The sequence below is a fragment of the Haematobia irritans genome, chromosome 4, assembly GCF_050003625.1.
Source record: "Haematobia irritans isolate KBUSLIRL chromosome 4, ASM5000362v1, whole genome shotgun sequence".
Classification (NCBI taxonomy): domain Eukaryota; kingdom Metazoa; phylum Arthropoda; class Insecta; order Diptera; family Muscidae; genus Haematobia; species Haematobia irritans.
In genome coordinates, this window is record NC_134400.1 from 206,227,983 (window position 1) to 206,251,763 (window position 23,781).

A 23,781-nucleotide genomic window follows, 5' to 3' on the forward strand; every position below is an offset into this window, starting at 1 on the left:
CGAGCTAATGAAATTTCAATAAGAAACAATTTTTTTTAGCGGTTTTGTAAATTTTTAGAAGGAAATAAAATTTTTTTATGTTTTGAAAAACTGATAATATTATGAAATAGAAATTCAAGATGGATGTTTTGAAAATGTTGCGATGAAAACCTAAAGGTAGCAATTATGTAAATAGTGATAATTTTGACATTTGCAAAACAAAAACAATTCGCTTGGCAATATTTGAATTCCATTTTACATTTATATAATTCTCAAATGTTAGAATTTAATGAGAAATTTCCAAAAAACAAAAACACACACACGCACACAAATTTGACGTTGGAGAAATTTCGATAAAAATATGTATGGAATTCATTATTGACCGAAAACGGTAATGAGCTTGACAATTTGTAAATTTGTATATAAGTTATTATACAAATCGGATAACTCATGTTGTTCTAAAATAGATTTTTGAAAATCAATTGTTGAATAATTACTATAAAAATCCAATAATGTATAAAGATTTAAATAAAAGTATTTTAAATTTTTTTTTAATAAATCCAACAAAGCGTCCAATTTTCTTTGGTAGTTCCAAGGAAAGTTTAGCTGAATGAAATGGTCAAGCTATGAGAAAATTAAGAATAATACTTTTTAATTGGTGTATATCCTCGCTTGTTTTTATGTTGCCCACACTGTCCCCTATAGTCTGATAGTTATTGGTAGTATGGCGTGATTGATTGGTCTTCAATACTTCCAGCTTAGATATCGTTTTTTCACTTGGCGAAGCTGATGTCGTTGCTTTAGAGCTTTCAGATGCCACAAACTGAACAGTTGATATCTCATTTGAAAGTCTAGAAGCTTTCGATCTCTTAGGAATTTTGAACTGTGTGGTACCTTTTGTGTATGCTTGTGTAGGGGTAACATAAACTTTAGCAGGAGCTAAAATAAATACGAGGGCGATATTTTTAATAATTAAAATATTTTTTGTTTGTAATATAATAATGTATAAATAATTTCGTAGCATAATCAATTAAAATAAAAACGAAATTTGAGCTAAAGAAATTTTGAAAAAAACAAGACCACAAGCAACGAATTTTTGTATATCTAAAAAATTATAATTTTTGTGAAAATTTTTGAAACACTGTAGAATATCTTTGTGAGTTGTAAATCAAGTAAAGCAGAAAATATTTCAAGCTGAGAAATTAAGAAGAAAAAACATGATTGTGATGTATCCTGGTTATTTTTGTAATTTCACTCAAGCAAATTTTGTTGAATTCAAAAATATTTGACTTTCTCTTAAGGATGACCGCCAGTGATGCCAGGAAGTTTTTTGAAAATTCCCTACGCGGCTCCTAAAAACTTCCTTTTTTCCCCTACGCCCAAAATTTTTGTCCCTACATTTTTCGCTACGGTAAAAAATTGACTAAATTCAAACAAGTATGGCAAGAAAATAACAAATATTTCTTTAAAATTAATTGTCAGGGACTATATCCTTCAATAAAGGGATCAAATGTGCAATAATAATAATACTGGCATTCTTAATCGGATTTCAATTTTTGCAATATCATTGTTCAATTTTAACACTAGCAACAATTTCATACCCTGCGCCACACTGTGGAACAGGGTATTATAAGTTAGTGCATATGTTTGCGACACCCAGAAGGAGACTAGATAGACCCATGGTGTCTTTCGCAAAAATGCTTAGGGTGGGCTCCTGAGTCGATATAGCCATGTCCGTCTGTCCGTGAACACATTTTTGTAATCAAAGTCTAGGTCGCAGTTTTAGTCCAATCGACTTCAAATTTGGCACAAGTATGTGTTTTGGCTCAGAATAGATCCCTATTGATTTTGGAAGAAATCGGTTCAGATTTAGATATAGCTCCCATATATATTTCGCCCGATATGGACTTATATGGCCTCAGAAGCCAGAGTTTTACCCTAATTTGCTTAAAATTTTGCACAAGAAGAACAATTAGTACTATAGTCAAGTGTGCCAAATTTTATTGAAATCGGTTCGGATTTAGATATAGGTCCCATATATATCTTTCGCCCGATATGGACTAATACGGTCCCAGAAGCCAGAGTGTTACCCCAATTTATTGAAATTTTGCACAGGGAGTAGAATTAGCATTGTAGCTATGTGTGCCAAATTTCGTTGAAATCGGTTCAGATTTAGATATAGCTCCAATATATAGCTTTCGGCCGATTTACACTCATATGACCACAGAGGCCAATTTTTTGCTCCGATTTAGTTGAAATTTTGCACAGGGAGTAGGATTAGCATTGTAGCTATGCGTGCCAAATTTGGTTGAAAATGGTTCAGATTTAGATATATCTCCCATATATAGCTTTAGCCCGATTTACACTCATATGACCACAGAGGCCAATTTTTAACTCCGAGTTAGTTGAAATTCTGCACAGGGAGTAGAATTAGCATTGTAGCCATGCGTGCCAAATTTGGTTGAAAATGGTTCAGATTTAGATATAGCTCCCATATATATATTTCGCCCGATATGGACTTATATGGCCTCAGAAGCCAGAGTTTTACCCTGATTTGCTTAAAATTTTGCACAAGAAGAACAATTAATACTATAGTCAAGTGTGTCAAATTTTATTGAAATCGGTTCGGATTTAGATATAGGTCCCATATATATCTTTCGCCCGATATGGACTAATATGGTCCCAGAAGCCAGAGTGTTACCCCAATTTGGTTGAAATTTGGCACAGTGAGTAGACTTGGCATTGTAGCTATGCGTGCCAAATTTGGTTGAAATCGGTTCAGATTTAGATATAGCTCCAATATATAGCTTTCGGCCGATTTACACTCATATGACCACAGAGGCGAATTTTTTGCTCCGATTTAGTTGAAATTTTGCACAGGGAGTAGAATTAGCATTGTAGCTATGCGTGCCAAGTTTGGTTGAAATCGGTTCAGATTTAGATATAGCTCCAATATATAGCTTTCGGCCGATTTACACTCATATGACCACAGAGGCCAATCTTTTGCTCCGATTTAGTTGAAATTTTGTACAGGGAGTAGGATTAGCATTGTAGCTATGCGTGCCAAATTTGGTTGAAAATGGTTCAGATTTAGATATATCTCCCATATATAGCTTTCGCCCGATTTACACTCATATGACCACAGAGGCCAATTGTTAACTCCGATTAATTGAAATTTTGCACAGGGAGTAGAATTACCATTGTAGCTATGCGTGCCAAATTTGGTTGAAAATAGTTCAGATTTAGATATATCTCCCATATATAGCTTTCGCCCGATTTACACTCATATGACCACAGAGGCCAATTGTTAAGTGCGATTTAGTAGAAATTTTGCACAGGGAGTAGAATTAGCATTGTTGCTATGCGTGCCAAATTTGGTTGAAATCGGTTCAGATTTAGATATAGCTCCCATATATATGTTTTTCTGATTTCGACAAAAATTGTCAAAATACCAACATTTTCCTTGTAAAATCGCCAATGCTTAGTCGAAAAGTTGTAAAAATGACTCTAACTTTCCTAAAATTCTAATACATATATATCGAGCGATAAATCATAAATAAACTTTTTCGAAGTTTCCTTAAAATTGCTTCAGATTTAAATATTTCCCATATTTTTTACTAACATTGTGTTCCACCCTACACGCAAAGAAAAAAAACGTTTGGAAAACGTGTACCGAAAACGTTTTTCTTTTGTTAGAGTTTTTTGAATTGCTTCGAAAATTTTAAACTTTTATCACCAAAAAAATTCGTTTGTTACAAAATTTTTATTTTTTCAATAAAAAAAGTTATTTTCGAAACAACAACACAGTCCATTTCGTTTATATCAAATACTGTTCTTTTCTGACTTTAGGTCTTTAATAAGTCACATTTTACAGTTCAATATTTAATATACTACAATGTAATGTTGATCATTTTTTAGGAATCTTCCGAACATATCTGGAACATATAAAAAAAACAAAAAAAAAACTTTGGTCGAAGCAGGGATCGAACCCTGCATACAAGTCGGACGTAGCAACCACTGCTCCATGGTGCCAAACTAAATGTTTGTTTCTATTAAATAAACTTTATTTATTCGGTTCGTGGGCGCCGCAAGCTATGCTATATAAATATAACTTATATGGATATTTATCTATTGATGACCATAACAGGTACATAGCTCAGTGGTTAGTGTGTTGGCTTACAAAGTGCATGGTCCGTGGTTCGATTCGCCGTCCAGGCGAAAGGTAAAAAAATTTTAAAAATTTATAAAATCGTATAATTTCTTCTACATTGTTGGTATTACAGGAAAAGGTGTTAAGAACTAAAAAACCTCGTGGATGTGAGGGAAAATGCAATTAGCAAGAAAACAATGTTTTTCTTTTTTTTTTGAGTTTGACTTTATGAAATTGTTTTTACATCCGGGAAAAGAATAAACGTTTATCACAAAAAGTATATACTTTTCTTCCAAACACACTTCCTTACAGCGAAAAGCAAATGAGAAACGAACTTTGTTTGTCTAAAATTTCGTTTGGGAGGAAAGAATTATTTTTTTGCGTGTAGTGCATTAGGCGACTTAAATTTTGAGTCTATAGATTTTGTAGAAATCTATCAAATTCTGTCCAGATCGAGTGATATTTAAATGTATGTATTTGGGACAAACCTTTATATATAGCCCCCAGCTAGATGCTGAAGTGATCTTTGTATTAGAAAATATTGGGAAGCACCAAGTTGGGGAAGCCATCACCTGCTTATGTACCTAAATGGAAGCGTTCATTCCTGCAAAAGTAAGTCTATTAAATACCAATGCAAAAAAATCTTAACGATACCGCTGACCTTTTCTAAATGATATCATTACAATAACATCGTTGACGGTGAATTACGTATTCAATTAGTTGATGCATTGACTACCATATATTTTGGATCTGATAATATTTAAAATATTAAGCAAAAGTACTCTTCTTGTTGCAAAATATAGTAAAATCTGAAATTTAGAAAAATTCCCAACATTTGTATAAAAAATCTCTCCTTTTTTCCTTACAGTTGTTATTTTAGGAAAAACTTCGCTACAAAAAAGGATTTTTCCCTACACATGGCATCACTGATGACCGCCCCTTTTTGGTGTTGATTCCGAGCCAAAGATGAGGCTTCTTTAAAAAAGGAATTTTTTGAAAGTTATCTGTCTTTAAATCTAGGCTTTATAAAATTAAAATTACGATAAACCGAATTTTCATTATTTTTTACGATATATTAACAAAGCTATTCCTAAACAAATAAATGTCATTTAAAAAAATACAAATTTTATTTAAAAATATAACAAAAAAATATTTTCTTATTTAAAAAAAAAATCCTCAAAAAAAGTCTTAGTCTATATTTGAAATTTTGTAGGTTTAAATCTCTACAGTTTCCAAAAACTTTTCTGTATTTTAATGGGGCAACATCTATGTCTCGGAGCCAAAATTCATAAAGGAAAGCTAGAATCTTTGGATTCAAGTTTGGATTCAACTTTTTTTAAAGGCTCATTTTTTGATACAAAAATTTTTTATTTAACCAAAATTCTATAAACATTTCATTGAAGGCGTTTTTAATAATTTGATATTATATTGAAGGAAACCAAACAAGTGTTGTATAGTTTTTTTTAAATGCGTGAATAGGTTTGTAAGATGTGATTGCATTCGAGAAAAAATATAAGGCTAAGCAATTTGAAAGTATCTCATATAAATGTGTAAAAAAAAAAAATAGAAAACAATGCGAAAAGATGATGAAATAGTTCCTTGATATTTGCTGTCGATGGAGCATTTTGCAAACCCTCCTTAATATGTCCAATAGAAGAGAATGCAGTGCTCGGCGGGTGAATATGAAATGATTTTGTAGGAGATCCATACTGGACTGGAGCTTTGGGTCTTCACTTGTGTGGCATATTCAATATTTCCGTACGTTGGTGTACAAAATGTATAGGCTGTTAAAATGTAATGAATTACTGTTGACTTAAACTTTCGTTCAAATTTAATTCACTTTTATTGCATCTCAATAAAATATAATAATATTTTTTTTTTGTTTTCGCCATTACATTTTTTTAAATAAATAATTGTGAACTCTGAAATACCTCCCAAAATTGGACACCTTTCAAAAGAGAGCAATTGACGCGAGATGTTTGCCATATTAACATATTAAAATTAACCTACGAAATATTGACTAAACTTAGGCGACCAAAGGTGTCCACTTCTGAGAGATTCTAATGTAGTTTGATCAACATATTTTGTAGAAACATATATCGACATTTATATATGTGTATGCATTTTAATTATGAGCTTTCGTTGAGTACCCCACACACACATTGTTTCCTCTTTAAACGTCACTGAAAAAAAATTAATGTCAATATAAATATTCGTTCGGTTTTACCTGTTGCAGAAGTTCCCGAGCCTGATTTCGTTGCGGGAATATTATTCTTAGAGCTGTTTGATCCCGAAAAAGTTTTTGACAATGGCCTAATTCCGGTCTTTGATGAATCTCCAGCATTTTTATTTTTGGGTTCATCATCAGCATTATTCAAGAAACAGCCAGAGCAACCTTCATTGTAGAAATTGTGTCGTGGCAAATCTTGTTTGGGCTTTACAGTTGTGGTTACAATATTCGATGCAGCCGGTTTTGGTGACATTATAATCTCCACCATTTCTGTAAAGATTTCAATGGGTAATTTTCATGGGATTCAGAAAATGGCAAATGCATGGTAACAAATATGAAATAGTGTAGGTGAATGGATGATCCCAAAATAATGAACATTTGGTAAATAATAATGGAGAATCAGGGGGGTTATACCGAAAACTCAAATAAATATGGCCAAAATTTTAAACTGAGTCGAATCATGATTGAAGAATAAAGATATTTTAGTGTATGTATGTCAGGGATGGAAACTACAATTTTTAAGAAAGTACAGAAAAGGTACTTTTTTGAGCGAAAAAGTATTTTTCACTAAATTTTAATAAAAATTCCATTGGAAGATTATTGTCAAGAGCTCCCTTAAATTGAATTTTAAAGAAAATAAAATTTTGTTTGCCAACTCCTAAATCTTAAATATTTCTTTTTTTTAGTCTTATATTCGCTCACAAAGATTACCGTAGTGTTGTAATCGCGGCTGCCACAGCTCTACTTTATGGTACTACATAAATTTTCTCTGGATAAATAAAAATAAATTTTTGACAAAATTTCCTATAGAAATAGAATTTTAACAAAATTTTCTATAGAAATAAAATTTTGACAAAATTTCCTATAGAAATAAAATTTTGACAAAATTTCCTATAGAAATAAACTTTTGACAAAATTTCCTATAGAAATAAACTTTTGACAAAATTTCCTATAGAAATAAAATTTTGACAAAATTTCCTTTAGAAATAAAATTTTGACAAAATTTTCTATAGAAATAAAATTTTGACAAAATTTCCTATAGAAATAAACTTTTGACAAAATTTCCTTTAGAAATAAAATTTTGACAAAATTTCCTACAGAAATAAAATTTTGACAAAATTTCCTATAGAAATAAAATTTTGACAAAATTTCCTATAGAAATAAAATTTTGACAAAATTTCCTTTAGAAATAAAATTTTGACAAAATTTCCTACAGAAATAAAATTTTGACAAAATTTCCTATAGAAATAAAATTTTGACAAAATTTCCTATAGAAATAAAATTTTGACAAAATTTCCTATAGAAATAAAACTTTGACAAAATTTCCTATAGAAATAAAATTTTGACAAAATTTCCTATAGAAATAAAATTTTGACAAAATTTCCCATAGAAATAAAATTTTGACAAAATTTCCTTTAGAAATAAAATTTTGACAAAATTTTCTATAGAAATAAAATTTTGACAAAATTTTCTATAGAAATAAAATTTTGACAAAATTTCCTATAGAAATAAACTTTTGACAAAATTTCCTATAGAAATAAAATTTTAACAAAATTTCCTATAGAAATAAAATTTTGACAAAATTTCCTATAGAAATAAAATTTTGACAAAATTTCCTATAGAAATAAAATTTTGACAAAATTTCCTATAGAAATAAAATTTTGACAAACTTTCCTATAGAAATAAAATTTTGACAAAATTTCCTATAGAAAAAAAATTGTGACAACGTTTTCTTTATTTTTGCAAAATAAAAATTGTTGTTAAATTTTTCTCCAAATTTTGGTAGATTACTTTGTTCTCAAGTTTCGACATAAATTGTAATATTTTCCATTATTTTAGAACGCGATCGATAACTTCTTATCTAGGTAGTGTTCGTGTGGAAGCGTAATATAGAACCACGTGCTTTTTCGACTAAAACACTATTGAAATTTCAGCAAATAGTATCTGTGACTATGGCTTTTACAATATCGAGATTTTCTTTCCGCGTGAACTTGTCTGTTTTGCCAAATTTGTAAAAGACTATTAGCAAATAAGTTTGTTAAAGACATTCTTAAAATATTAAAATATTTTGTCAAAACTGTATATATCGGTTCAAAAATGACTACACAAAAGGTACTAAATCATTCGCGGGGGTACTACGGTACTGACCAATGTGAAAAAGTATTGAAAAAAGTACTATAGTACTGCATTTTCCATCCCTGACGTATGTTATCAAAACCTGTGTAGTTTCTAGGTACTCTTCGCTTGTGCCTTGTGACTCTTAAAACTTATTAACATTGTCTTCTAAATTGAAAGTTATCCCATATGGGATCTATGTAAGAAAAAAAAGCAGGTTATACACCTATATAAACCACATTGGTTCGGAGAGTTAGAGGAGTAATAGAGGAGTTTATAAATAATTATGAACCAAGTTTCACATGGTAATTAGGGGGCCACCGTGGTGCAATGGTTAGCATGCCCGCCCTGCATACACAAGGTCGTGGGTTCGATTCCTGATTCGACCGAACACCAAAAAAATGTTTCAGCGGTGGATTATCCCACCTCAGTAACGCTGGTGACATTTCTGAGAGTTTCAAAGCTTCTCTAAGTGGTTTCACTGCAACGTGGAACGTCGTTCGGACTCGGCTATAAAGAAGAGGTCCCTTGTCATTGAGCTTAACATGGAATCGGGCAGCACTCAGTGATAAGAGAGAAGTTCATCAATGTGGTATCGCAATGGACTGAAAAGTCTAAGTGAGCCTGATACATCAGGTTGCCACCTAACCTAACCTAACCTAGGGGGCCACATATCAACTCTTCTAAAAGCTTCGGAAGTCAGATAAGGTGATCGGTTTATATGGGGACTATTCCTTAACATGGTCCAATATAACTCATTTGCAATCACGTTGTCACTCGATCCAAAAATAATCTACCAAAATTTGGAGAAAATTTTACCAAAAAAAAATTTTTGGGATTATTTGTTTGGCTTGAGGTCATGGACTAATGAAAAATGCTGGTGTTAATGTTTTCCATTACTTTTTATTGAAATATTGCTGTTCTCGGATATTTCGATACACCATCGGTGATCATCTTCAGAAATGTTTTTATACCCTCCACCATAGGATGGGGGGGGTATATTAACTTTGTCATTCCGTTTGCAACATGTCGAAATATTGCTCTAAGACCCCATAAAGTATATATATTCTAGGTCGTGGTGAAATTCTGAGTCGATCTGAGCATGTCCGTCTGTTGAAATCACGCTAACTTCCAAACGAAACAAGCTATCGACTTGAAACTTGGCACAAGTAGTTGCTATTAATGTAGGTCGGATGGTAATGCAAATGGGCCATATCGGTCCACTTTTACGTATAGCCCCCATATAAACGGACCCCCAAATTTGGCTTGCGATTGCTCTAAGAGAAGCAAATTTCATCCGATCAGGCTGAAATTTGGTACATGGTGTTAGTATATGGTCTGTAACAACCATGCAAAAATTGGTCCATATCGGTCCATAATGATATATAGCCTCCATATAAACTGATCCCCCGATTTGGATTGCGGAGCCTCTAAGAGAAGCAAATTTCATCCGATCCGGCTGAAATTTGGTACAGGGTGTTAGTATATGGTCTCTAACAACCATGCAAAAATTGGTCCATATCGGTTAATAATTACATATGGCCTCCATATAAATCGATCCCCCGATTTGGCTTGTGGAGCCTCTAAGAGAAGCAAATTTCATCCGAGCCGGCTGAAATTTGGTACATGGTGTTGGTATATGTTCGTTAATAACCTTGCAAAAATTGGTCCACATCGGCCCATAATTATATATAGCCCCCATATAAACCGATCCCCAGATTTGACCTCCGGAGCCTCTAAGAGAACCAAATTTCATCCGATCCGGCTGAAATTTGGTACATGGTGTTGGTATATGTTCGTTAATAACCTTGCAAAAATTGGTCCACATCGGCCCATAATTATATATAGCCCCCATATAAACCGATCCCCAGATTTGACCTCCGTAGCCTCTTAGAGGAGCAAAAGTCATCCGATCCGATTGAAATTTGGTACATGGTGTTGGTATATGTTCGTTAATGGCCATGCAAAAATTGGTCCACATCGGCCCATAATTATATATAGCCCCCATATAAACCGATCCCCAGATTTGACCTCCGTAGCCTCTTAGAGGAGCAAAATTCATCCGATCCGGCTGAAATTTGGTACATGGTGTTGGTATATGTTCGTTAATTACCATGCAAAAATTGGTCCACATCGGCCCATAATGATATATAGCCCCCATATAAACCGATCCCCAGATTTGACCTCCGTAGCCTCTTAAAGGAGCAAAAGTCATCCGATCCGCTTGAAATTTGGTACGTGGTGTTAGTATATTGTCTCTAACAACCATGCCACAATTGGTCCATATCGGTCCATAATTATATATAGCCCCCATATAAGCCGATGTCCAGATTTTACCTCAGGAGCCTCTTAGAGGAGCAAAATTCATCCGATCCGGTTGAAATTTGGTACGTGGTGTTAGTATATGGTCTCTGACAACCATGCAAGAATTGGTCCATATCGGTCCATAAATATATATAGCCCCCGTATAAACCGTTCCCCAGATTTGATCTCCGGAGCCTCTTGGGGGAGCAAAATTCATCCGATCCGGTTTTGTCAAAATGTTATTTCTATTGAAAATTTTGTCAAAATTTTATTTCTATAGAAAATTTTGTCAAAATGTTATTTCTATAGAAAATTTTGTCAAAATTTTATTTCTATAGAAAATTTTCTTAAAATTTTATTTCTATAGAAAATTTTTTTCAAATTCTACTTCTATAGAAAATGTTGTCAAAAATTTATTTTGTCAAAATATTATTTCTATAGAAACTTTAAACTTAATTATATACGTATTTAATCGGCCTTTTTTAGTTTAATATATACCACGTATGGACTATGTGGTTTATATACGTTGTTAGGAAGTTTTAAGATACCATTGGCAAGTGTTACCGCAACCCAAGTAATTCGATTGTGGATGACAGTCTTCAGTAGAAGTTTCTACGCAATCCATGGTGGAGGGTACATAAGCTTCGGCCTGGACGAACTTACGGCCGTATATACTTGTTTTTTTTTTTTATACCCTGCGCCACACTTTGGAACAGGGTATTATATGTTAGGTTAGTGCATATGTTTGCAACACCCAGAAGGAGACGAGATAGACACATGGTGTCTTTGGCAAAAATTCTCAGGGTGGGTTCCTGAGTCGATATAGCCATGTCCGTCTGTCCGTGAACACATTTTTGTAATCAAAGTCTAGGTCGCAGTTTTGTCCAATCGACTTCAAATTTGGCACATGTATGTGTTTGGTACAAAAACAGGTTCCACGTTATCTGGATGGTGGCAATTGATTACTTGTTGGGATAAAATATTACGAAATTGTCGCAAAATTTAAAAGATTTTGTTTATTTCTCAATAATTTTATTACCATATATCATTCGGAATTGTATAAGGATCCTCTGTAAAAAGTCTTTGAAAACAAAATAAAATAAAACTATTATTAGGTATAATGAAAACTGATTATGCAATTAAATGCTCAGTTTGATTGCATATCATCTTGAGCTTGTACATTCTAAGATGTAAAATTTAAAATAGACAAATGTTTGGTGAATTTGGACGAAAAGTGGTTCAAGTTGTCTGGATGGTGGTAATTGATTACTCGATAGGATAAAATATTGAAAAAGTCGTAGTTGAGTAGTAATCCAAAATCTCAATAATATAAATTAGAACATTCGAATTGATTGGGATAATTCAAAATTTTTGTGATTCCTATATAAAATAGAATAGTTATTAATTATAATGGAAATATTTGAACTAACTAACTAACAATTATGAAGTATATTGTGGCCAATAATTATGAAATATTAATGAGATTTTATTTGATAGAGTAATTATAGAAAATCATTAGTGATGATTTGGAAATAAATGAAAGACAAGTGATTAAGAAAATTCATTAAAGGTTAATAGTCTTGCTATAATTTTATAAAATGAGATGGAGTAGTCAATGTTTATTAGACAAAAACTGAAGGAATATAAATTGATTTTTGAATGGCAATAATAAAATCTACAAATTTTAAATAAATAAAGAAATTAAAAATAAAAATGTTTTCCCTTTTACATCAGTCTTCTTTCATGCTAATATTTTTTTAGTTTCCAAATTAATATTGTTTCTGTCTCCCTTTTGGGATCCCGATAACTTACTAGGAGGTGATTCGTATGGATAACTCTTCATAGCCAATATACGGAATTTTCCTTCTTCATCGGTGGCATAAACTGTCACATGGTAGATACCATCAGCTGTGATAAAACCAAATTCTCCCATAACAATACCACGTTCATCTGCAAAATAAAAAACAAAGGAGAACAGAAAACAATGAGAAAAAAATAAATAATTTATAATAAATTCAGATTTTAAACTGTCATTAAGCTAATCTTAAATAATAATAAATTATCTAGAAAAGCATATACACAAAACAATATTTGTTAAGATTCTGAGCAGAACACAGAATACAATCTATCTGATAAGAATAGAATAATCGTGGGATAAATATCAAAAATACTTGTATTTGGTTACGAGTAGCTCTAAATGATCCCAATTTTTTTTCGATTTTTGCACTTTGCACAGAACCCAATAACAAAAGAAACAATCGAACCGGCCATACTGGCTCTTAATGGTCTTTAATTGACGATATGGATGTTTTAGATTATTTATCGACTTTATCAGGTTTCTGGATGATCCCTGATTGCCCAGCTATTTGAATAAATGAAATGAAAAGCATGGGTTTTGTATCGCCACGTTTATATTGGAAACTATTTTAGGAAATTATTAAAAAATGACTTTCACCTAAATTTTACCAACTCTTAGAGCTATAATAAAATAACGAAAAGATAAAAAAAAATATATATTGTTGATCGGCTTTGCGGAATATCTACAGTGTGGCTGATATGTACTGAAATCAACTTCAGGTTGCTATCATTTCTAAACCGCTCGCCTGACGGCTTTACAAGCTCACAAAAGCATTTTGATCTATTGCATTCAAAAATAAGGGTAAGGGTGATGGAATTCAAGCGTGATAATATAACTGCTTTATAGTTGGCTGAAAAACCTACAAGTGCCTATCGATAGAACCGTAATGCTGGAGTACAATGTGAATAAATGTTTTTTCTCGTATAATTACCCATTACGGTGATAATGGCCGTATTGTATTCATGGTTGCCAATCGAGCCAAAAATAATCTACCAAAACTTGGGGAAAATTTCAGCAAAAAAGATCTTATTTTGTCAAAATTTTATTTCTATAGAAAATTTTGTCAAAATTTTATTTTTATAGTACATTTTGTCAAAATTTTATTTCTATAGAAAATTTTGTCAAAATTTTATTTCTATAGAAAATTTTGCCAAAATTTTATTTCTATAGAAAATTTTGGCAAAAATTTTATTTCTATAGAAAATTTTGTCAAAATTTTATTTCTATAGAAAATTTTGTCAAAATTTTATTTCTATAGAAAATTTTGTCAAAATTTTACTTCTATAGAGTGGAATATTTTGCAAAATCTACCAAAACATATAGAGTTCTTCCAATCTTCCAAACAGTAAAATATTTACAATTTTTGGTAGAAGTCTCTTTATTTTATTATTTTATTTCTATAGAAAATTTTGTCAAAATTTTATTTCTATAGAAAATTTTGTCAAAATTTTATTTCTTTAGAAAAATTTTCCAAAATGTTATTTCTATAGTAAATTTTGTCAAAATTTTATTTCTATAGAAAATTATGTCGAAATTTTATTTCTATAGAAAATTTTGTCGAAATTTTATTTCTATAGAAAATTTTGCCAAAATTTTATTTCTATAGAAAATTTTGTCAAAATGTTGCTTCTATAGAAGATTTTGTCAAAATTTTATTTCTATAAAAAATTTTGTCAGAATTTTATTTCTATAGAAAATGTTGTCAAAATTTTATTTCTATAGAAAATTTTGCCAAAATTTTATTTCTATAGAAAATTTTGTCAAAATTTTATTTTTATAGAAAATTTGACTAAACTACAAGTGTAGCTTAACCAACAGAGGAAAAGAGAAGCTACACTTGTAGTTTAGTCAATGTATGGTTTTAAGCTGCAATAAAAAACAACAACAATGCTTAAAGAACAAAACCAACAATAACAAAACAAAACAAATTTTATTTCTATAGAAAATTTTGTCAAAATTTTATTTCTATAGAAAATTTTGCCAAATTTTGTTTTTATAGAAGATTTTGTCAAAATTTTATTTCTATAGAAAATTTTGCCAAAATTTTATTTCTATAGAGGGAAATATTTTGCAAAATCTACCAAAACATCTAGAGTTCTTCCAATCTTCCAAACAGTAAAATATTTAAAATTTTTGGTAGAGGTCTATTTATTTTATTATTTTTTTCTATAGAAAATTTTGCCAAAATGTTATTTCTATAGAAAATTTTGTCAAATTTTTATTTCTATAGAAAATTTTGTCAAAATTTTATTTCTTTAGAAAATTTTGTCAAAATTTTATTTCTATAGAAAATTTTGTCAAAATTTTATTTCTATAGAAAATTTTGTCAAAATTTTATTTCTATAGAAATTTTTTTCAAAATTTTATTTCTATAGAAAATTTTGTCAAAATTTTATTTCTATAGAGGGGAATATTTTGCAAAATCTACCAAAACATCTAGTGTTCTTCCAGTCTTCCAAACAGTAAAATATTTACCATTTTTGGTAGAAGTCTACCAAGTGCGGTAACCGTGATTGTATTACGTCCAAAAAGTTGGAGAAAAACGATAACAACACCAGAAATGATGTGAAATGTAAAGGTCACATTTAATCGAAATTCACTCCGCAGTGGTAGAAAACTTTCCCGTGAGCTTAACATATGACGAGAACGGATGCAACAAATACTGAAAATTTAGCTTGGACTAAATCCACACTGAAAAAAATATTGTTATGAGGCGAAAGATGTCTTGCCCATACACTCAAAAAACAAAAAAAAAAACAAATTTTACTTGGATCCAAAGAGTTTGACCTTCCCTTAGGGATTTTGGCATTGATTCCGAGCCAAAGAAGCGGCTTCTTTAAAATAAAGACATTTTAGCTTTAAATCTAGGATCAATAAAATTAAAATAGGTATGCAGAACTCATTTATTGAATTTTCATTCTCCTTTCGCATTAAAAAAGCTATTCACGTACAAACAAATGCCAGTTTACAAATCCAAATTATAACAGATACTTCAAAGTAAACAGCTATTTCTTAATTCAAAAAAAAAAAAAAAAAACTTTAAACCAAAGGTGCTAAATCCTCAAAATAAGTCTTAGCCTATATTCGAAGCACTTTTATCTTAAATATAAAGATTCAATATTTTAGTTAATTTAAGGATGATGTCTTTAAACCAAAAACGTGTTTCTTTACTTTAACGGAGGGACGCAGATTATAAATTTAAGTTTAATTAAAATTGCATTATTTTAAAGAAATGTGTCCGTAATATTTTGTAAATTGCACATCCTAAAATTTAGGTTGCGTAATCTTTATATCAGATAAATATTTTTTCAGTGTAAAATATGAAAATATTGAATCCAAAGAATCAATATTTTAGTTAATTTAAACTCCGAAAAAAAGTGAACTGTTTCATAGGAAGAATGAAATACCACGCACGAAAATTGAACTAAATTTTACTCCACATTTTGAGATTTCCAAATCTCAAAATTTTTAACTGCAGTTCACGAAATTGAATCATCTCATAGAAGAAAAAATTAACTAAAAGTAAAGATAAAAATCATTGGCGCCAAATCATGACCCTTTTAACCATACAGTAGTTCATTCTTACTATTTTTGGGAATCGTAGGAAAATTTTCATTTGTTTTAGTTCATATTGAACTAATGTGTACGGTCATTGAACTTTATACTCACGTTTAGTTCATAAAATTTTTGAGACATACTTAAAAAAAGTAAGATTTCATTAAGCTGTGGAAAATTTCGATAAAAATAATAAAATTTAACTACAAGCAAATAAAACAAGTTAAATTTAGCGTTGGTTTAACTACGGAAATTTTTTTCTGTGAAGATTAATTCAAAAATGTTTTCTATATTTTAAAGAACATTAGATTTACTTAAAAGACATACGACTCCAATGATTCGTGTGAAAAAATTTAAAGGCAAGGAATTTGAACTTTCTTTCCATCAGAAAGGAAAATGTTGGTTAATTTCAGAAAATCTATATAAATTTTAGAAATGTTTAACTAAACTGTATAACTGAAGGCGACATAACGTTGATATCACAAAAGTAAAAAAATATTTTTTTTTTCAAATTCAGCAAATTTTTTTAAATATACTATTTTTTCTCCACATGTTATGGTGGGTACTATGTTCGATTTTCGAGGTGAAAACCACTTTATTTTCGCAATTAATTTTCCTTAAATAATCAAAATTATAAATGAAAACAAATATATTCCTGTAAAGTCTTACCAAAATCTAAAGGAACAAGCCACTGAGAATCAATTGAGTTAATTTATCTGCTTCATATTGAACTATTTTAATAAAGTATAACCGCGAAAAATTCAACGCGAAAAGCGAACATAGTACTGACCTTTAAAGAAACACTCGAAGTTTTAAGGAAAAAATTGGAGTTCAAATTGGCAAACATGTCCTTAGCACCATACAAAGTTCAAGATAGTCGCATTTGTGGTAAAATTTACAAATTTTAAGAAATTCTGAAGTCGAATCATCCAAACTATAAAGACAAAATAACTTCTTTGAAAAGTTTGGACAAAAAACAAACATTGTAGCAGAGATATGCGTCTTCTATGCTAAGCAAAATTCGCATTCATATTTTAAGGACACCTTTGGCACCACCACAATATTTTTTCAGTGTAAATAGCGTACGCAAAACAAAATTAATGTCATGTAAACTTTCTCAAAACACAATAATTGCAAGAACTAAATAGAATTAAATTTGCTTTAGTGCCCTACACACTAAACAAAAGTTTACTTGGATCCAAAGACTTTGACCTTCCCTTACGGTTTTTGGTATTGATTCCGAGCCAAAGATGCTGCTTCTTCAAAATAAGCGACTTATCTGGCCTTAAATCTAGGAGTAATAAAATTAAAATTAAGATTCAGATCTTATTTATCGAATTTTCTTTTATTAATAAAGTTATTCACGCACGAGCAAATACCAGCTTAAAAATTCAAATTATAACGGATACCACAAAGTAAAATTTTTTTTTCGTAATTTCAAAAAAACCATTAAACCAAAGACGATAAATCCTCAAAAATAAGTCTTAGCCTATATTTGAAGCGTTTTTATCTTACAAATTTACAACATTTGTGTCCTAAATTTAACGAAAAAAATTTTTGAAACAAAGATTATAAATTTTATTTTAATTAAAATTTCCTTATTTTAAAGATATTTGTCCTTATTAGTTTTTAAATGGCGCATCCTAAAATTTAGTTTGCGTAATCTTTAATTAGCACGTAAATATGATTTTCAGTGCAGCATTCACTTTCTTTTGAGTGTAAACTTTCATATTAAGTCAATATTTTTTTCACTGTACCTCAGCTAAGTCTTTGGCAAACTTATGCTAATACATATTTACTTGTTGCTAACTATATCCCTCGTATTCCTCTCTATTCGATAACACATTTCAAGATTTCAATTTATTATTATTCTTCGTTTTGCATTTAATAAAAATTTCTTTAAGATAATCTCCTGGCATAATATTCATGTTTTATTTAGCTGTTATGACTCGATTTGAATCAATTCAAATTCGATAATTCTTAGTTGTTTGTTTTTCTTAAGCCGGTTTATTCACTTTATTTCGCAGGGAGGGTGCTCATATTAAATGTGACACACGATGTTAATAAGATCATAACCATATTCAAAATTATGTGGCCATAAAAATGTGAATAAAACCAATCTAATAATCATCATCACCGATATCTCCTGCTGGGCCGACTGGTAGACTTGTTGTGGCAATTCTTCTAATTAATGCAGATTCTTAAAACAAACTAAGCCTTTTTATTCAGATTTCGCATTGTGTTCTTTTCTTTATTTTTGGCACAACAAACTATGGCTTGTGATAATGTTTAATATGACATCTTCTCGACCGTTAGTTAATTATTCAAAATTCTATCCGCCTTTTGACCTTGTGTTCTGTGAAAGCACCTGTAGTACGCGTACCAGTAGCAGAAATTCAAGTCTTTTCCTTTTTTGTTTTCTTATTTTGCTCTTCACAAGTCAGTGGTGATTTGTTTTGGTATTCATTTTTGCATATCTCAGAAAATAATACGACCACAAAAAGTGTTATTAATGAATGGACTGTTAATCAAATCGCTGTCATTTAGCGAGCACTAAAATTACCCGTAAATAATTGTAAAAAAAAACAATCAACTGTACAGATTGTGGTGACAGTAATAGATTTAATTCACTTAATGGGGCATTTTTTTTTTTTTTTGAAATATTTTAATGCAATTAATTCATGAATTTCAATTGGGACATATATCAAACTGGATTTACTGGAGCTTGCAGAATTTATGAGGACAAAGTGTTTTTCAATAAGCAAACACATTTTTAACGGAACGTTTTCTATGGGCCATCAGTTTATTTTGTTATGCGCGGACGTAGGTCTAATTTCTGTGCTCCTATCTTACTCGGGTACTGTGGCACGGACTAACTCGCCGGAGGGTGGATTCTTGTAAGAAAGTTTCACAGCGTCCCGCATTACACGAAATTTGTAACCGACTATACTGGTTGTATTTTATGTTCCCATACTACGAAAGATAAAATTCCAATTCCAGCCTATAACACAAGTATGCTCTGTATTAGGTGTTATTTTACAGACCTTTATCTTACCCTCCCAACCTAAGCTGCTCTGTGTTATAATTTTCGTTTGCAGCTCCCATTTTTGTTGTGTTCTGTAAATTTACTTCATATTTTTACTGTCCGTCTATACCTTCTGTCCGTCCGACTTGCCCCCTCCCCTCATGCACACACTTCCTTTTAGTTTATTCTCCATATTTATTTACTTTTCTACTTATTCATATTTCAATTCAGCCATTGCCCATCATTGTTAGTGTGGTTAATTCTCTCTCTCTCTCTCTCTTAAAGATATCACACAGTATACACTAAATATGAGTACATAATCTACAATATATTTATAAATGGGTTTCAAACCAGTTGCATCAAATGGTGGTGACGTCACAGAAATTATGTGCTCTCATTCGCGATATTGCTGGTGATCGTTGCTTATTGTTTTTGTTGTTGCGTGGAGGAGACATTTACTGTTGTTGATGATTGGGCTATGACTACGTCTTGGAGACCTTTATTGCTTTTGATGGGTGACTTGCATGTACTCTCTGGTCTGGGGACAAATGCATAGATGTTGTTGCACACCTGTTTTGCACTCTTTACAATGATACATTCCCAATCGTTATTTTGTTTTGCCGTGATCTCTTTTGTGGAGGAAATCAATCCAGAAATAATTTGTTAGTGGTGCCAAGTATTCGTGATTGTGGATTATATTCAAGATTTTCACTTTCAATCGAATACAGGCATGAGTCGCCAAGTGAAATCTAAAGGAGCTTACTAGCACCTCCAGATTTATTCTGTCCACTTTTTATTAGATCTGAGCGGCTCTTTATACCCTGCGCCACACTGTGGAAGTTAGTGCATATGTTTGCAACACCCAGAAGGAGACGAGATAGATACATGGTGTCTTTGACAAAAATGCTTAGGGTGGGCTCCTGAGTCGATATAGCCATGTCCGTCTGTAAGTGAACACATTTTTGTAATCAAAGTCTAATGGTGTTTTCTTTTCTGAAAAAAGTGCTTTGCCTTCATTTTGTCTGTACAGAATGCGTATTTTCAAAATGTTACCAGAAACCTAAAAAAATGCTATCATTTCAGCGGGCAGAAAAGAATTCAAAGAAGGAAACAGGGCAATCGCAGCACTCTCGTTTGTTGGCAGTGCTGAAAATGCCCGTAATTTGCCTCTATGCGTGGCGCTATTTTCACAACAGAATTCGAAGCCTTTTCGCACTTTTGCCTTTTTTTTTAGAAAAGAACCTAAAGAGTACATTTTCCGGGCAACATGCAAAAAAAGTGTGAATTTTTTACAACAAAAGAAAACGCCATAAGTCCCAGTTTTAGTCCAATCGACTTCAAATTTGGCATAAGTATGTGTTTTGCCTCAGAGTAGAACCCTATTGATTTTGGAAGAAATCGGTTCAGATTTATATATAGCTCCCATATATATCTTTCGCCCGATATGGACTAATACGGTCCCACAAGCCAGAGTTGTACCCCAATTTGTTTGAAATTTTGCACTAGGAGTACAATTGGTAGTGTAGTCAACTGTGCCAGATTTTATTGAAATCGGTTCAGATTTAGATATAGCTCCCATATATATCGTTCGCCCGATTTACACTCATATGACCACAGTGGCCAATCTTTTACTCCGATTTAATTGAAATTTTGCACAGGGAGTAGAATTAGCATTGTAGCTATGCGTGCCAAATTTGGTTGAAATCGCCCGATTTACACTCATATGACCACAGTGGCCAATCTTTTACTACGATTTAGTTGAAATTTTGCACAGGGAGTAGAATTAGCATTGTAGCTATGCGTGCCAAATTTGGTTGAAATCGGTTCAGATTTAGATATATCTCCCATATAGAGCTTTCGCCCGATTTACACTCATATGACCACAGAGGCCAATTTTGTGCTCCGATTTAGTTGAAAATTTGCACATGGAGTAGAATTAGCATTGTAGCTATGCCAAATTTGGTTGAAATCGGTTCAGATTTAGATATAGCTCCCATATATATGTTTTTCTGATTTCGACAAAAATGGTCAAAATACCAACATTTTCCTTGTAAAATCGCCACTGCTTAGTCGAAAAGTTGTAAAAATGAATCTAATTTTCCTAAACTTCTAATACATATATATACGGAGCGATAAATCATAAATAAACTTTTGCGAAGTTTCATTAAAATTTGAATGTTTCCCATATTTTTTACTAACATTGTGTTCCACCCTAGTGCATTAGCCGACTTAAATTTTGTGTCTATAGATTTTGTATCAAATTCTATCCAGATCGAGTGATATTTAAATGTATGTATTTGGGACAAATCTTTATATATAGCCCCCAACACATTTGACGGATGTGATATGGTATCGAAAATTTCGATCTACAAAGTGGTGCAGGGTATAATATAATCGGCCCCGCCCGACTTTAGATTTTCCTTACTTGTTATACCCTCCACCATAGGATGGGTGGGGGGGGGGGGGGGGGGGGGGGGGGGGTATATTGTCATTCCGTTTGTAACACATAGAAATATTGATCTAAGACCCCATAAAGTATATATATTCTGGGTCGTCGTGAAATTCTGAGTCGATCTGAGCATGTCCGTCCGTCCGTCCGTCTGTTGAAATCACGCTAACTTCCGAAGGAAACAAGCTATAGACTTGGAACTTGGCACAAGTAGTATTTATTGATGTAGGTCGGATGGTATTGCAAATGGGCCATATCGGTCCACTTTTACGTATAGCCCCCATATAAACGGACCGCCAAATTTGGCTTGCGAGGCCTCTAAGAGAAGCAAATTTCATCATGGTGTTAGTATATGGTCTCTAACAACCATGCAAAAATTGGATAACATCGGTCAATATTTATATATAGCCCCCATATAAGCCGATCCCCAGATTTTACCTCCGGAGCCTCTTAGAGGAGCAAAATTCATCCGATCCGGTTGAAATTTGGTACGTGGTATGGTCTCTAACAACCATGCAAGAATTGGTCCATATCGGTCCATAATTATATATAGCCCTCATATAAACCGTTCCCAAGATTTGATCTCCGGAGCCTCTTGGAGGAGAAAAATTCACCTGATCCGGTTGAAATTTGCAACGTGGTGTTAGCATAAGGCCATGCCAAAATTGGTCCATATCGGTCTATAGTTATATATAGCCGATCCCCAATCACACAAAAATTTTCCATATCGATTCATAATCATGGTTGCCACTCGAGCCAAAAATAATCTACCAAAATTTTATTTTTATAGAAAACATTGTCAAAATGTTATTTCTATAGAAAATTTTGTCAAAATTTGATTTCTATAGAAAAATTTGTCAATATTTTACTTCTATAGAAATTTTTTTCCAAATTATATTTCTATAGAAAATGTTGTCAAAATGTTATTTTGTCAAAGTTTTATTTTTATGGAAACTTTAAACTTAGTTATGTACGTATTTAATCGGCCTTTTTTAGTTTAATATATACCACGTATGGACTATGTGCACCCAGAGAAGGAATATGATCCCCTCAACCATGTTTTAAGAGCAAAATGTTATTTTTGAATGGTGACCATGTAACATGTTTGTCGCAACCATGTTATTTTCTCGGAGATTATGTGTCTGATTTTGGCAAGCATATTATTTTTGGGGAGAAAAGAACATTTTTGCCATAAACATGTTACATGGTCACCATCCAAAAATAACATTTTGCTCTTGAAACATGGTTGAGGTGATCATATTCCTTCTCTGCGTGTGGTATATATTACGGTGCTAGGAAGTTTTAAGATACCTTGCCATCGGCAAATGTTACCGCAACCCAAGTAATTCAATTGTGGATGACAGTCTTCAGTAGAAGTTTCTACGCAATCCATGGTGGAGGGTCCATAAGGTTCGGCTTGGCCGAACTTACGGCCGTATATACTTGTTTTGTTTTATATTTTTTAACTGAAGTATCGTATGTTAAAAATAAAGCTATTCGTGATGGAATTGAAGCGTGATATGTGTCTGGAATTCTAGGAAACTAATTTTAATTTATTCGTTTTTCAATTTTTTTCTTGATAAGCTATTAAAGTCCTTTAAAGACGTGTTACCGTCAATTTAAATTTCCAAACTCAGACTCGACTTAAAGTAGAAATTGTGTTAGGTCTCAAATAAAAAACGTTTTTAAAATAATGTATTGAAGATCTCCTATTTCTATTGCATTTTTGCTTTGTAGTGAAGATACAAAAAGTCAACAAATGTAAAGACGATTTCATTAGTTTTAAAGAATTTTTCAGAATTGTCAACCCATTCACTACCGATGACCACTTGAGAGGACTTGACTTTGAGGGTCGATTGTACATTATTCGCATTCGTTTGTCTCACGACAATATCTTTTAGTGCCGAATATTATTGGGAAACTGTCCCAAGGAGAGTATTGCAGCCCTGAGTAGATATTTCGGCCGCAGATTATGGACATTCGAGCAGGGCTCAGCACCATCGCACTCAGCACGTCCAAGAATTGGTTAAAAACGAAGTTAATCCTACACCGTAAAATTGCCCCAAGATCTCAATCCCTTGGGTTATTTTGGAGTGCAATCAGGTGAAAAATTTCA

At 32.0% G+C, this 23,781-nt stretch overlaps 1 protein-coding gene across 4 annotated transcripts in view; it reads right to left on the bottom strand.

The window, feature by feature from the left end:
* l(3)mbn (lethal (3) malignant blood neoplasm) overlaps positions 1-23,781 on the bottom strand; it is a 50,702-nt gene that overhangs the window by 15,634 nt on the left and 11,287 nt on the right. For all 4 annotated transcript variants that reach the window (XM_075306099.1, XM_075306097.1, XM_075306096.1 and 1 more), the window contains exons 3-4: positions 12,591-12,728; positions 6,357-6,629 (exon numbers count right to left, since the gene is read on the bottom strand). In XM_075306099.1, the coding sequence (XP_075162214.1) occupies positions 6,357-6,629; positions 12,591-12,728 (411 nt within the window). The remainder of the gene's footprint in view (positions 1-6,356; positions 6,630-12,590; positions 12,729-23,781) is intronic.